This window comes from Myotis myotis, unplaced genomic scaffold (assembly GCF_014108235.1).
Source record: "Myotis myotis isolate mMyoMyo1 unplaced genomic scaffold, mMyoMyo1.p scaffold_m19_p_5, whole genome shotgun sequence".
Classification (NCBI taxonomy): domain Eukaryota; kingdom Metazoa; phylum Chordata; class Mammalia; order Chiroptera; family Vespertilionidae; genus Myotis; species Myotis myotis.
Window position 1 is genome coordinate 93,500,909 of NW_023416357.1, and position 14,152 is coordinate 93,515,060.

The 14,152-nt window shown below is 44.5% G+C and overlaps 1 protein-coding gene across 11 annotated transcripts in view; it reads right to left on the minus strand.

Annotated features, from left to right (window-relative positions):
* Positions 1-14,152, minus strand: part of SNX29 (sorting nexin 29) — a 453,538-nt gene that overhangs the window by 275,964 nt on the left and 163,422 nt on the right. For all 11 annotated transcript variants that reach the window (XR_004967387.1, XM_036308068.1, XM_036308069.1 and 8 more), the window contains one exon: positions 128-210. Coding sequence is in view for 10 of the 11 variants with exons in the window: in XM_036308068.1 (XP_036163961.1) it covers positions 128-210 (83 nt within the window). In the remaining variant the exon portion in view is untranslated. The remainder of the gene's footprint in view (positions 1-127; positions 211-14,152) is intronic.

The following is a 14,152-nucleotide window of genomic DNA, read 5'->3' on the forward strand; positions in this document are numbered from 1 at the left end:
AATCCTGCTTTTCTAATCCATCTGCATATGCACTTGTTACCTGTTGAGTGTCTACTATGCGCCAGGCATGGGGGTGATAAAGATGCAAAGGCTGGGCCCCCACCACCCTGGCTGGTCTCCCCCTCACCTTCAGCTGTTTGACCTTCTCTTTTCAGCATCTGGACAGCTCCCACATACTTCTTCAGCTGGACTTTGAGCACCTCATTTTCCCTGCAGGTAGAAGAATGTTTAAAAAAATATTTTAAAAATTTGGCAATTAGACTGAAGGCAGGGGTTGGGGGTGGGGGTCTGTGTGAAAAGATGAGTTAGCAAAGCACATTTGCAGAATGCCTTCAAGAACTGTTCTTTCATGATGGAAATGAGCTAACTGGTTCCAGTGCCCATAAAATCAGGATGCTGATGTGCTATGCTCAGGTTATTTGAATCTATCAATCTGTTAGGTAACTATTCTGTGCCAGGCACTCTATAATATACTCTCCATTTACAGAAGAACAAACCCAAGTACTGTATATTCAACCTGGGGGATACTCTTAATATCTTTATTAACTACAAAATGTACTGGATATTCATTATTTGCCAGGCATCATGTGAAGTCTTTAGGTATCTCATTTAATCCTTCCAAGGTATTATCAGAACATCAATTTTAGAGATGAGGCATAAAGAGGAGAAGCAGTTGACCAAGTCTACCCCGACTCCCCATGTAAGACCGTGCTGTGAAGCATGGAACTCAGGCTATAAGACCCCACGCTCTGCTCAATTCCCTCTCCAGGTACACTGGCTAAGAAAAAGAACATGGGAATCAGGGGCAGAAAACTATCATTTGTTGAGTATTTATGACATAGCTCAGACTATACATACATATGTGACCTTGATGAATCAAGCACGCACTCATTCATTTATTCATTCTTCAATTCAGTGGGAAAAGGTTTATTAAGTGCCTATGATGTGTCAGGCACGATGACACTATCATATTCTTCCCATGAGAGTGGAATTGGGATATGGATCAGGTCTCCAACCATGGTCACAAGTAAGACACACTACTGAGATCCAAACCTAGGTCTGTCGGACCCCAAGGCTCAGTAGAGCTTTTCTCTGTCTCCTGTAGGATTTGGACTTGGCTGCTCACCAGCTACCCCAGCCAGAGGTGCTTCCTCCACATTTTTGGTTCTGCTCCTCCCCTCAAAGCCCTTATGCCTGAATGCCTTTGAATGAGCTAGAGCATTTCCTCACAGCAAAACAGCTGTAAGATTGGGTTTCTTTTATGCTTATAAAAATAAATTTAGCCGAAACCGGTTTGGCTCAGTGGATAGAGCGTCAGCCTGCGGACTGAAAGGTCCCAGGTTCGATTCCGATCAAGGGCATGTACCTGGGTTGCGGGCACATCCCCAGTAGGAGATGTGCAGCAGGCAGCTGATCGATGTTTCTCTCTCATCGATGTTTCTAACTATCTCTCTCCCTTCCTCTCTGTGAAAAATCAATAAAATATATTTTAAAAAAATAAAATTAAAATTAAAAAAAATAAATAAATTTAAAAGTAAAAATGCTCACTTGAAAATACTCAATTAGAACACATTTAAGAAGGAATGTGAAAATCAGCTGAAAATCCAACACCTTGAAAATAAATCCAACATTTTTATGACTTTTCTATTATTACCCCTCACTAGACATGCATGCATACACACACACGCTCCTAAATATAATTTTATGTGGATGAAACATCTTTCACACTCCTTTAATCTTTTTCTGTTCGAAGTGTTATTCCCTTGTTTACTATTCCATCACCATTTTCCCATGGTAATCAATCAATGTTAAAAACCTGGTATACATATTAATGTCGCCCTCCACGCTCACAGTCACTAACTACAAACCTGATATACTCAGGTCGAGTTTACTTTATAAAACCGGATTATAAATTTGTCTACAACTGGGTTTGTCTCATTTAAGAACTCACCACTAGAAGCCTCTAACTCGGTCTATTTATGGATGCAAGTGCCATTCCTTGATATGGATAGCCCACAATTTACCAGGAGAAAGCCTGAGACTGCCCATCGCTGGCTCTGCCGTCTGCTTTCAGTGCACTTGACTACATCTCTGCCCGCAAAGACGGTGTTGTGTTTGTATTTTGCTTTTCTGCACTATTTTGGCAGAAAGAACATCCACACCAACTGCGGATATATTACCATATACTCAGGTGTTCCCTGAGAACTCCACACTCATCTCAGAAGCTTCAGAGGGAGAGTACAGAGGAGCCCCTTAATTAGCTTCCTCCCCCTTAATAACCTACCATGGGTGTGTCTACAGGTATCTGGACTTTCTCTGTCTGTGATATGAATAGCAAACATCTGAAGCTAAACAACTAACAAGCCCTGAAAAGGCCTATGGGAGAAAAAAATATTCCCGATGTACGCGGATTTACACTTGTTTCCTTGGGCTCCCTAACCAGAGTCTTGTCACTCATCCCAGGCTAGCCCTAATCTCCACCTGTGAATTCAAGTTACATATGACCTGAAAACTAAGGAAAGGACATTTATATGCATTTCTATGTGGTATAATTCAACATGGTTTGTGGCAGAGCGTCCCCCAAGAGGCAGGCTGGCAGGCTCACTCCGGCCGGCTGACAGGCGCATCACGTCGACATCTGGCTGCTCTGTCTCACTTGCTCACACCACACAGGCCAACCCTCCAACTCTGCAGTCAGCACTGAAATGAAATGGGGCTGCTTGTCTTCTGATCTGGCTCAATCTTTTAATCAGCCTAATACTATCAAAATATCAGACCTAACAGATAAAAGCCAAGATTTTTAATATAAATCTGACTTCCATCAAAATGAGGAGGAGCCATGAAGGATATATCAAACCACTGGGTTGGACACCTTTGGGAGCCATAAACTCATCCCAGCCAAGTTTGTATGAATGAACTTGTGTGCCTTCGTGGGAAATGAACACTTCCAGGTCCCTGGAATTGCTTCTGAATAAAACTCCAACACCTGGAGGACACACTGGCCGCTCCAAAATGCAACTGGCTCCTGATCCCCCATCCCGCGACAGGATGAGGCCCATTTTTTTTAAGTAATTTTAGATTCACATGAAATTGCAAAGACAATACCAAGAGTTTGGTCATATATACCCTTGGCCCAGTCTCCCCAATGGTTACACCCTATGTAACTATGGGGCAATGGCAAAACCAGACTCTGACAACGTGCAGGCATGGTCCTATCAAGCGCATAACAGTCCTCTGCCTCAGCGCGCCTCTAAAATGGACCACTGCGGGTCCGGCCACGAGTAAAGCAAACCAGGTACAAGTACAAGAGTGAAGAGAGGGTGGGCGCCTTTGGCAAACTACAGAGCCCCGTCAAAAGGTATTTTTAGCACATTAAGTGACCCAAGAAAATATTTCTAGGCTCTAGACAACTAATCTGCAACCAGTCTGAATTTGGAAAGAGAAGAACCACATAGAATTCACCATTCTTATCATTACACAGGTCTCTGTTATGATTATCAAATAAAAATGCCTTTTCATTTGACACTTCATGAGACAACAGAATGGATCAATTAATTAAGCACATCCTAACTACGAAAGGCCTCAGAATTGCAATAACGACTAAGGCCCATCTCAGCAGAGGCCTTCGACCCCGCACAAGTCGCGGACCAGGAGCCTGCCAGCCTAAACAGTGAGAGGCAAGGTGAGCAGCAAGACCAAACCTGCCCAGGGCTCTGGTACATCAGCACTCACCTCAGCCCAGGCAGCCTGTCTTCAGAGCCTGGGCGCCTACCGTCTTCACTATACACCATCCTGCACATGTGTGGAGGGAGGGATGTTTGCATGCATGTGCACATGTATGAGAGAGTGAGAGCAACAGAGCCCAGAAGGCTATATACATCTGGTGGGTAATGAAGCTGCTGGGGGGGAGCCGTCCCTTCGCCTCTCCTTCTCTGGTGAGGCACCTCTACACTGGTGGCACGGGACTGAGTGAGCCTGTGAGGACAAGACCTCTGAACAAGGAGGCACAGGTGGTTGGCGCCCTATCAGCTACACCTTAGGGCAACTTTCCTTCCCGTTTCATGGGACTTTCCTCCTCTCTGGTCCTAGTGTGTGCCGGGCTTAGCTGAAGATCACCTACAACACCTGGCTTTTTTTGCAACTAACGGAGTGATTTCCTTAAGACCCATCTGAAAAACCATCCAGAAAAGTTTGGGGTAGGGGTGCTGTTATTGTAAAGAAACCATCAGTGCTGACCTTCCAAAATGGGCTTCCTTTCTGAGGGTTCAACCCATTTCTCCACCACCATCCCGTGAGTCATCACTGGTGCCACGGGGACAGCTGGTTTACTTCCCACCCTCTGTGACCAGTCAGTGGCCATCTGCCAGTGGCTGTGCTCTCCCCGAAGATTTAGTCTTTCAGCTGCAAATCACACATCTGGCTCAAACGACAACTACAAAAGCTAAAGTCACACCTGTTAGAACACCGACAACACGAAATGCTGACGAGGATGTGGAGCCACAGGAACTCTCATTCACTGCTGGTGGGACTGCAACATGGTGCAGCCCCTATGGAAGACAGCCTGGGGGCGGGGGGGTCTTACAAAACTAAATATACTCTTACTATGTGATCCAGCAACCTTGCTGCCTGGTATTTACTCAAGGGAGTTGAAAACTTAAGTCCACACAAAACCTTGCACACAATATTTAGCAATTTTATTCATAATTGCCAAAACTTGGAAGCAACCAAGATGACCTTCAATAGGAGAATGAATAAACAAACTGTGGTGCATCCAGACAATGGAATATTATTCAATGGTGAAAAGCAATGAGCTACATAGCCATGAAAAGACAGGGAGGAGACTAAAATGCATATTGCTAAATGAAAGAAGTCAATTTGAAAAGACTACAAACTTTGAATCCAACTACATGACATTCTGAAAAAGGCAAAACCATGGGGACAGTGAAAAGGTCAGTGGTTGCCAGGGGTTGGGGGGAAGGTTGAACAGGTGGAACATGGGGGATGTTTAGGGCAGTGAAATTAATCTATGTGAGACAATAATGGTGGGCACAAGTCATTATACATCTGTCCAGACCCACAGAATGAATACCACCAAGAGTGAATCCTGATGTACACCATGGACTTTAATAATAATGTATCAGAATTGGTTCATCAATTGTAACAAATGTGCCCTACCAATGCAAGATGTTAATAAGAAAATCTGGGGAAGAAGGCAATGAAGGGGTATAAGGGAACTCTCTGTGCTTTGTTCATGTTTCTGTAAACCTGAAACTGCTCCCAAAAAGCCACTTGTCACCCTTGTCATTTGCCGAGAGAATTGCTGAGTCACCCTGTAGGCACCTGTGTCTGTAGGTACCTACAAACCTGGCTGACCCTGCTCCCCTCCTTTCTCTCCAGTCAGCACTGAACAGTGTCAGCTACTGCGAGTGTCATGTCCTGGTGAAGATGAATGAGGGCGCGAGTGCAGACACATTCTGTGGGAGACAGTGCAGCGTTCATCCTGGCACGGGGCCGAGAGGTGAAACACTTCAGAAACAGTGATGGGGCTGGAGCTGGCAGCCTGAGGAGAGTGGGAGAGAAACACAGTCTGGGAAAAATGACTTTTCAGCTTTGATTGTTGTATTTTTGCAGTGATCATGACCTTGAATACTTGGGAGTTGCTGTCCATACCATGAAGCCAGGAGATTATGCCTCCCTTCCTGCCTTTGTTGGCGGCTGAGAGGGACAGTCACTTTTACAGATAGCCTGGCCACTCAGCTGTGCTCTGGCCGAGGTCAGGGGTGGTTATGGCTACTGCCTCCCTCGCGCCAGCGTCTGGGTCGGGAAAGCAAATTCCTGTAGTTGCATCTTATTGTGATTTTTTTTGTTTTTGTTTTTGAAGTTTAGAATTTTTGCTCTTTTAGTCCTTAGATTGCATCCCTCTAAAACATGTTATATTTAACATCATTTGAAAATAATGTAATTTCTGAGTGGTCATGTTAATAGTTGGATATATAGTTAGATTCTGGGTGTTGTTTCTAAACACTTATATTAACTTAGTTAATCCTTATAAGTGCCCTGTGAAGTAGGTTCAGTTGTTAACCCTATTTTACAGACGAATATATTTTTTGCTCTCTTGATTTCAGGTTAATTTGCATTAATAAGAAAATAGTACTATTCTGTTTGTCATTATGGGTTGATATAGAAAAAATGGCAATTTTTTCCCAAAAAATTGAGGGAAAGGAAAATTTTGATTAGGAAATGAGATGGTATTTATAATTTGGGATCCTGAGAATAGTATAAGTATATCATGGGACTGAAAAGAAAGCTAAGGCACAACAGACAATAAATTTTTGTCGAATGTATAAAAGAAATACAAAGCACCAGACTTACAATTTTTGTATGTAACTGCTGTGCCCTGTAGAACTTTCCCCCCTCTGGATAATAATGAGAGGGAGTTCTAGCTAGAAAAAACAGATAAAGTAGGATTTCATACTTTACTGATCTGTTTAAGGAGCCAAAAAAGAGAACAGTTTTCTGTAAATAACACTACTTAATAAGTTTATAACTCACTTTTAACCTTATTTTGGTTAATGAGATTCAACTCAATTATATATTCACACATTCCTCCATATTTATACATCACTCTTCAGTAATGTCACTTATATATGTGTGAATATGTGTATAGTATCAAATTTTATTACACTGTAACAGGATTTTAAGTTCAGGACTTATCTTTAACAACTTTCACAACCATAACATCTTATATTAAATGTTTAAATCTTAATGAAAATTAGAAAATAATGTACCTGGAATCATCAAAACCAGTTGTAATTTAAGTTACTTCTTGGTTAAATATAATGTCCAAACCAGTGGATTAACTGTAATGTTTTGATGGCTGTGAATTACCAAATGCACTTTACAGGGTCGCTGGTTTTGAGTAATTATCCTCTGAGTGGTGCTGTCTGGGTTGTGGGTTGTTTGTTCTGACACTGGGGCAGGATAATTGCTTTGACTTACACACATTAATTACTGCAGTCACTGGAAGCTGTTTGAGAGGTACTTGCCACTTCCTCCATGATTTGCTTCCTTTCCTGATGCTTTTAAAAGAAAACGGCAGGGTGGCCAGCAGGTGTGTTTGGGGCTGAGGGTGGGAGTTGGCAAGGCTTTCTGGAATCCTCAGATTAACGTGTGAATACTTCTCTGTCTCTCCTGCACCACCCCAGCCCTCCCAGTCTGGCCATCGTCATTTCTTGCCTGGGTGGGTGCTCAGTCACAGTAGCTTCCTTCTGGTCTGCACACTTGCCTGTTTCCATGCCTCCGCCACTTTCTGTTTTCCCACATAGTATGTCATTCCCTTGCAAGTGGGTACCCTTCAGGCTTAAACTTCACACTAATTTCCAAGCCTCGGGCTCCTTGGGATTTCCCGCCCTGCTCCCTCCTGCTCCAGCATCCCCGCCTTGCTCCAGCATCAGCGATGTCCCTCAGTTCAAGGAACTAGCCAGGCAACAGGCTGGTCTTGGGGCTTTGCCCCGGCTCATTCCTTTGCTCAGAACCTTGCTACTCAAAGTGTGGTCCAATATCTGGCACAATAGGCATCCCTAGGGCCCTTGGTAGAAATGCTGAGTCCCAAGCCCCACTTACCTCATTTTTGCCCATAACCATAAAATATTACCATAATCCACACTTGACCCAATGAGGAATGGGGGCTCAGTAAGGCTGGTTGGCTGGAGTGGGCTGGGACTAGTGTCTGGGTAACCCCAAAGTCCACACCCTCAGCACAAGGCCAGGGTTCTTCTGATGCGGGCAGAGGATGGAGGCTCTCCTACAATGGAATCCACTGGAGGCTCTTTCAAAGAGCCTGTCTCCCCCCAGCCCTGCTCTTCCCTTTCGTGAACAGTTCAGTCCAAAGCCACTGAGACCAGTTACATATAGGGAGAGTGATCGGATTAACGTGAGAAAGCCAGAGGTCAACCCTGTGCTGTTAGACTGGAGTTCAAGGTTCAGTGCAAACTCATAGGGCATTTCAAAAGGACAGAGATGCCAGCAACAAAGCTCCCCTGGACAAAACTGGGACAATTTGAACATCAAAATAGTGACAACAATGGGTTATGAGCTACTGAATATAATAGAAATCAACAAATCCATAAATAAGCAATGGAAAGTCTAATGCAGAATGAGATATTTACAAGGGCTTCAACTGGCTCCCCACACAATGCTTAATTGTAAAAGAGAAGAGATTAAGTTCACAGTGGAGAGGGTGGCAGACACCCCCTTAACCAGTTAACATGATCAGTAATGAAACAACTGAAGCCACCGTGCACCAGCCGCCAGGACACCCTAAGAATATGCATCATCCCTGTGATATTCCTACCAAAGATGCATACGCAGAATCAAACCACAAGGAAGTAGTAAACCAACCAAATTGGGGGCCATCCTGCAAAATAAATCGGCCTATAATCTTCAAAAAGGTCAAGGTCACAAAAGTCAAGGAAAGCAAGAAATAGTTCCAGACTGAAGAAACGTGACAATTAAATGCAACAAGTCACTTCAGACTCAATCATTTTGCAAAAGAAATGATCGGTGCAAGTTGGATGTGAGGTGACTTGAGCTGTGTGGTGTCTCATCAGCAGCAGGAGCAGAGAAAATGGAAAGGGAGACCATGAAAAGCTTGTTTGATTTTTAGTGCTCACTCCCCGTTCCGATCATTTCACTATTTCTTTAATAATCCCCATCTCATTAGCCACCTGGCAAATTCCACTCAGAATGGCATGCTGGCCCCCACATTTCATATCCAGAGCCAGGGAAACAGCCCAAACAACTCCAGTAACACAGGAGGGTAATTAATTGCAGATGACACACACCCAAAATATGCCGAGCACAACAGGAAAATCGCAGGCTCCAAGTAATAACAGGCGGAATCATACTTGACTGTCAGTTCACTCACTCCAAGCTCTTTCAAGTTACTTCTTGGGGCATCTGTGTATCAAGAAGGCAGCTCACTTCAGTCCTCTGTGCCATTAAGAGTGTTTGCTTTGAGCCCTAGCAGGTTTGGCTCAGTAGATAGAGCATTGGCCTGTGGAGTGAAGGGTCCTGGGTGATTCTGGTCAAGGGTACATGCCTGGGTTGTGCACTCGATCCCCAGCAGGGGAATATAGGAGGCAGCCGATCAATGATTCTTTCTCATCATTGATGTTTCTCTCTCATCACTGCTATTTCTATCTCTCTCTCCCTCTTCCTTCCTCTCTAAAATCAATAAAAATATGTATTTTTTAAAAAGAGTGTTTGCTTTGAGGTCAGACAGGCTGGCTATGCCTCTGTGTGATCTTTGGCAAGTCACTTAACCTATCTGGGCCCTGGTTTTTTTTTGTTTGTTTGTTTTTTGTTGTTTTTTTAAAATATATTTTATTGATTTTTCACAGAGAGGAAGGGAGAGAGATAGAGAGTTAGAAACATCGATGAGAGAGAAACATCGATCAGCTGCCTCCTGCACATCTCCCACTGGGGATGTGCCCGCAACCCAGGTACATGCCCTCGGCCGGAATCGAACCAGGGACCCTTCAGTCCGCAGGCCGACACTCTATCCACTGAGCCAAACCGGTTTCAGCTGGGCCCTGGTTTTATCACCTGTAAAACTGGATGATAAAAATACCTACTTCAGAAACTACAGGGAGAATTAAAATATGTGTATTGTATGTGCACATAAATACAAATACATGTAAAGTGTCTGGCATATAGTAAGTACTAAATGTTAGCTACTATTTTTTATAATTACTACTACCACTATCATTAGTCATAAATTATAAATCAGGGTCCCACTGTAGTCCATCCAAAGAGGTCTGTTTTCTCCAGGGAAGGGGAGGACTAAGGAATGCCTGGAGTGATCCCTGGAAGTATTTCCAGGTCGGCATCAATACTGAGTCCTCTTCCTCCAGCCTGTCCCCTAGCCACCTCGATGCATCCCCAGATTCAACCTCACCTCCTCAGGAATTACTCATCTGATTTCCCTAGACTGGTTCAGCTCCCTCTAGGGAGGTAGCATTTCCCACAGTAACTGGGAGTTGAAGGAGCCTCCCACCACATTGGGCTTCCGTGGGAGCCAGTGTGGGGCGCCCTAAGGTCCTCAAGTGACAACCTCCCCTTAGGAAGAGTGCATGCAGTAGTACCACTGCAGGGGAGATAAGAACGACTACCCAGAGGCCACCTCCCCAAGGAGGGAAGAACAGGCAAGAGGAACAGATGTTCCTGATGAGCCCCAAGAAGAACCATAGGCTGTAAGGAGCAGAATACAGACTCCAGAGCTGCAAGCCTACCCGGAGGTTTCAGAGCCACGGGCGTGCAGGACCAGTCAGGCAACAAAGGACTGAAGCGGGCCAGGAGATGCACACTGGGCATCATGTGAGGGGGGAAGTTACGGTGAAGCAGAGCGTGCGTGCCCGTCTGACGGGGACATCCCTGACTCATGCTCTTCAAGACCAGCTGGAAATCTGGGTTTCTCTGTGAACACAGTGTTGAGGTCTTAAAAACACGAATTCACAAAACACATCTGTGAGACAAATTCTGCCTGGGGCCACAAGTGCCACCTCTGCTCTTGACCTTCACCTCTTGGCATCAAGCTTTGCCACCTGTAAGACCAGAAGCCTACTTGCTAGTTAGTGTCCCTTTATTAGGCCAAGAGGAAATGGAGGTAAAACCCTCAAGATCCTGTCAGAAACACATAACCTGAATCTACCGTAATCACGAGGAAACGGCTGGCAAACCCAAATGCAGGGCTGTGCTACAACACACCTGGCCAGAAGAGGAATGCAAAAAAGGCAAGGTCGTGAAAACCAAAGGAGCTGTGAATGGTCCAGATTAAAGAAGATTAAAAAGCCGGATGATTCAATGCAGTGCCTGGTTCTGGCCCAGATCCTGGATCAGGCAAAGAAAATGGCCATAAAAGCTTAATTGGCTCAATTGGTGAAATATGAATATGGGCTCTACTCTACATAATAATCCTGCATCAGTGTTAAATTTCCTGAATTTTACCATCACACTGTAGCTATGTAAGAAAGTGCCCTTGTTCTTAGGAAATACAAGTTCTTAGGGGTAAAAGTCATGATGTTTACAACTCTTAAATGGATCAGGATAAAGGTTTACATGGGTAAAAATATAGGTAGATAAATCCATCTTAAATGTGGCAAAATACTAACAGTTCATGAATCTGACTAAAGGGTACATGGGAGTTCTTCTACTACTATTATAATTCTTTAGCAAAGTTAAGATTATTTCAAAATAAAAAGTTTTAAAAATAAAACCTTTAGAAAGAAAGGTTCGCAGCCAACAAAAATATGGGTTTATAACAACCCACAGAGAGGAGTTGAAAGGGTTGCCGAATAGCTCGTAATTGGCACTGAAAAGCCAAAAAAAAATGAGCTCGGTAAATATAAACACAGCATATGAAATAGTACCCAGGAATACCAAGGCCCAGCCACTACTATTACTTTGGTAAATATCATGGTCAGAGGGATGTAGCTCACGAAACCTGCCCACCTCCGTTCTGAGAATGCCGGCAGGACCGCTGAGACAGAGCCCGAACACACTCCATGCGGGGTCTGTGAGTGAGGGGTGTAGTCACTATTGTCATCTGCCACCTGCCCAGGAGGGAAGGGGGCTGGGCGGAGAATGGCCCCTTTCTTCCAAAGAGGCAGCCTGCTGTCTGGAATTTGATCTGCTGTGGAGGAGTTGTTGTTACTGACACAGCGTTTGGAGAGAGACATCCCACATCTGAATACCAAGCTGAAAACTCAATTTGGCTCTTGAACAAGTTATAATAGTCTCATCAAATCCCAGCCTCTTGAGACCACCGGCAGAAAATGTGGACTGTGAATGAAGCAAAAATAAAAAGGTAACAACAAAATACCACAAGGGAGGCCAAGAAGCAGAGTGAGCGAGACATGGGCTACTGCAGGAGGGGGTAATACTGCTCATCCAAGCCCCAAGGAGTGTCTTGCTCGCAGACGTGCTCTGTTGACCCTCAAAGTGTTTGAGTGTGGGTGTGGATGTGAGGTGGCTTTTAATTAGGTGACAATAATTAAAATCAAGACATTCCTCTTAATGACCTAGTTTTCCAACTTCTCCTTAAAACTCCAAGTGCCTAACCACACAGCCACGTGCCCTTGAGGTCACAGTGGCTGGCACTGACTAGTTGCCACTGGAGGACAAGTGGTGTCCAGTTCCCCAAGGACCCCACCTCCTTTTCTCACAGGTGGCCTCCTTTATGCACTTCCACTGCCCACCTGGCTCCTGCAGGCATTCCAGTTTCAGACCCACTGCTGCACATGAACCCTGACACTCTGACAAGTTCCACAGACAGCTGTGGGATGGGAACTTCAGGGTCAATGCGAAGACATGACATAAAATCTAGGTGGCTTATGCTTCAGCAACCACGGCAAAACTGCCACTGGCCTCCTCAAAAAAGCACATTTGCCTTCATGCAAATCAGGTCAGTGCCCAAACCTCAAAGGATTCCTATGGATTCCAGGAAGCTGACCAGGCTGGGCTTGGTGAGTGTGAAGATGGAGGAAGGGAGCTGGATACCAGCTGTTACGAAGGTGAATAAAACTCCTAGGAATAAAGCAGGAAGATCTAGGAGGCCTGACCGAGTCTGGATTGCTTGTATTTGTAACACAGCTGCTGGACCATGAGTTCCTCCAGAACAGAAACCTGGCCCTGCCCAGTCTGCGTTTCCCCAAATCCTGCGCAGGGCCTGGCACAGCACAGCATTCAGTCTCAAGGATGGTCCGATGCCGTATCAAAGGTAGTTCACAGACCTTGTCTGGATCCTTAATGTGGGGGGGAATGGCTAAGAGAGAGACCTTAGATTAGAGCAGTGGTTCTCAACCTTCTGGCCCTTTAAATACAGTTCCTCATGTTGTGACCCAACCATAAAATTATTTTCGTTGCTACTTCATAACTGTAATGTTGCTACTGTTATGAATTGTAATGTAAATATCTGATATGCAGGATGGTCTTAGGCGACTCCTGTGAAAGGGTCATTCGACCCCCAAAGGGGTCGCAACCCACAGGTTGAGAACTGCTGAATTAGAAGATTGTGAAAATGGACTGTGTGTTAGATACTAGGGAATTATTGTTGATTTTCTCGGCATGATAATAATATTGTGGTAATGTGGGAGACTGTCCCTATTCTTGGTAAATAAACATAGGAAGATTTAGGGGTGAAGAATCACAAACTCTGAAACAACTTTCAGTTAGTACAGAACAAAATACCTAGGTGTGTGTGTGTGTGTGTGTGTGTGTGTGTGTGTGTGTGTGTTTATTAATAATAGAGACTAGAAATAAAGACAGATGTGCAAAACATTAACTGGTGAATCTCAGTGACGGGTACGTGTACCCAAGTTCATTGTACCAGTCTTGTACCTTTTCTGTAGGTTTGAAATTTTTCAAACTAAAAAGTTAGGAAATTTCTTTAAAAATATAAAATGTTTGATGAATAAATAAATCCATAAGCAAAGCTCAAAATGACATTTCTATGCCCCGCTGAGGGTGAGCAGATGAAGCCACTCAGATTGGAGGCAACTGGCTGGAGGCTCCCGCCACCTCGGCCCTCTGGCAGCCCCGAGGGCTGAGGCAATTACTCTCTCGGGCCCACGCGCCACCCCAGCAGTCTGGCTGGGAAGCTCTGCTCCTAATGAACGAAGGCTGTTAGGAGCCAGCAGCGTAATCACTTTCATGAAGCAAAATGAGCTCTGATCCACAGTAGCCAATCTGCCTATTACCAGCTGACTGTTCACCTTCAATTTCACCCTCAACGTAGCTTTCTTTTGTGCTTTGTCTGGTGGGATGATACTATGGGGAAGTTTATTAGTATTATTTTAAATTCCTATTTAACCAAAAGCCTAGAGATAATATAACAAAAAGTAGGTGACAAGTTATCCCCACAAACCCCAAAATATAACCAGTAAGAACAAACCAACAGCCACATGGTCTGTATGGCATTGCCATCTGTGCAGGAGAATGCAGAAGCCACAGGGCATCTGATGAGATATCCTAAGAAAAGAAGCCCAAATCACCAACAGGTATTCCCTGGAAAGGAAAACACGCTGGGCCAAGTGAAGAACTACAGTCAAACTACGGATGAGTGCAAGGGTCCTATATGTAACGCTGAAGGGAC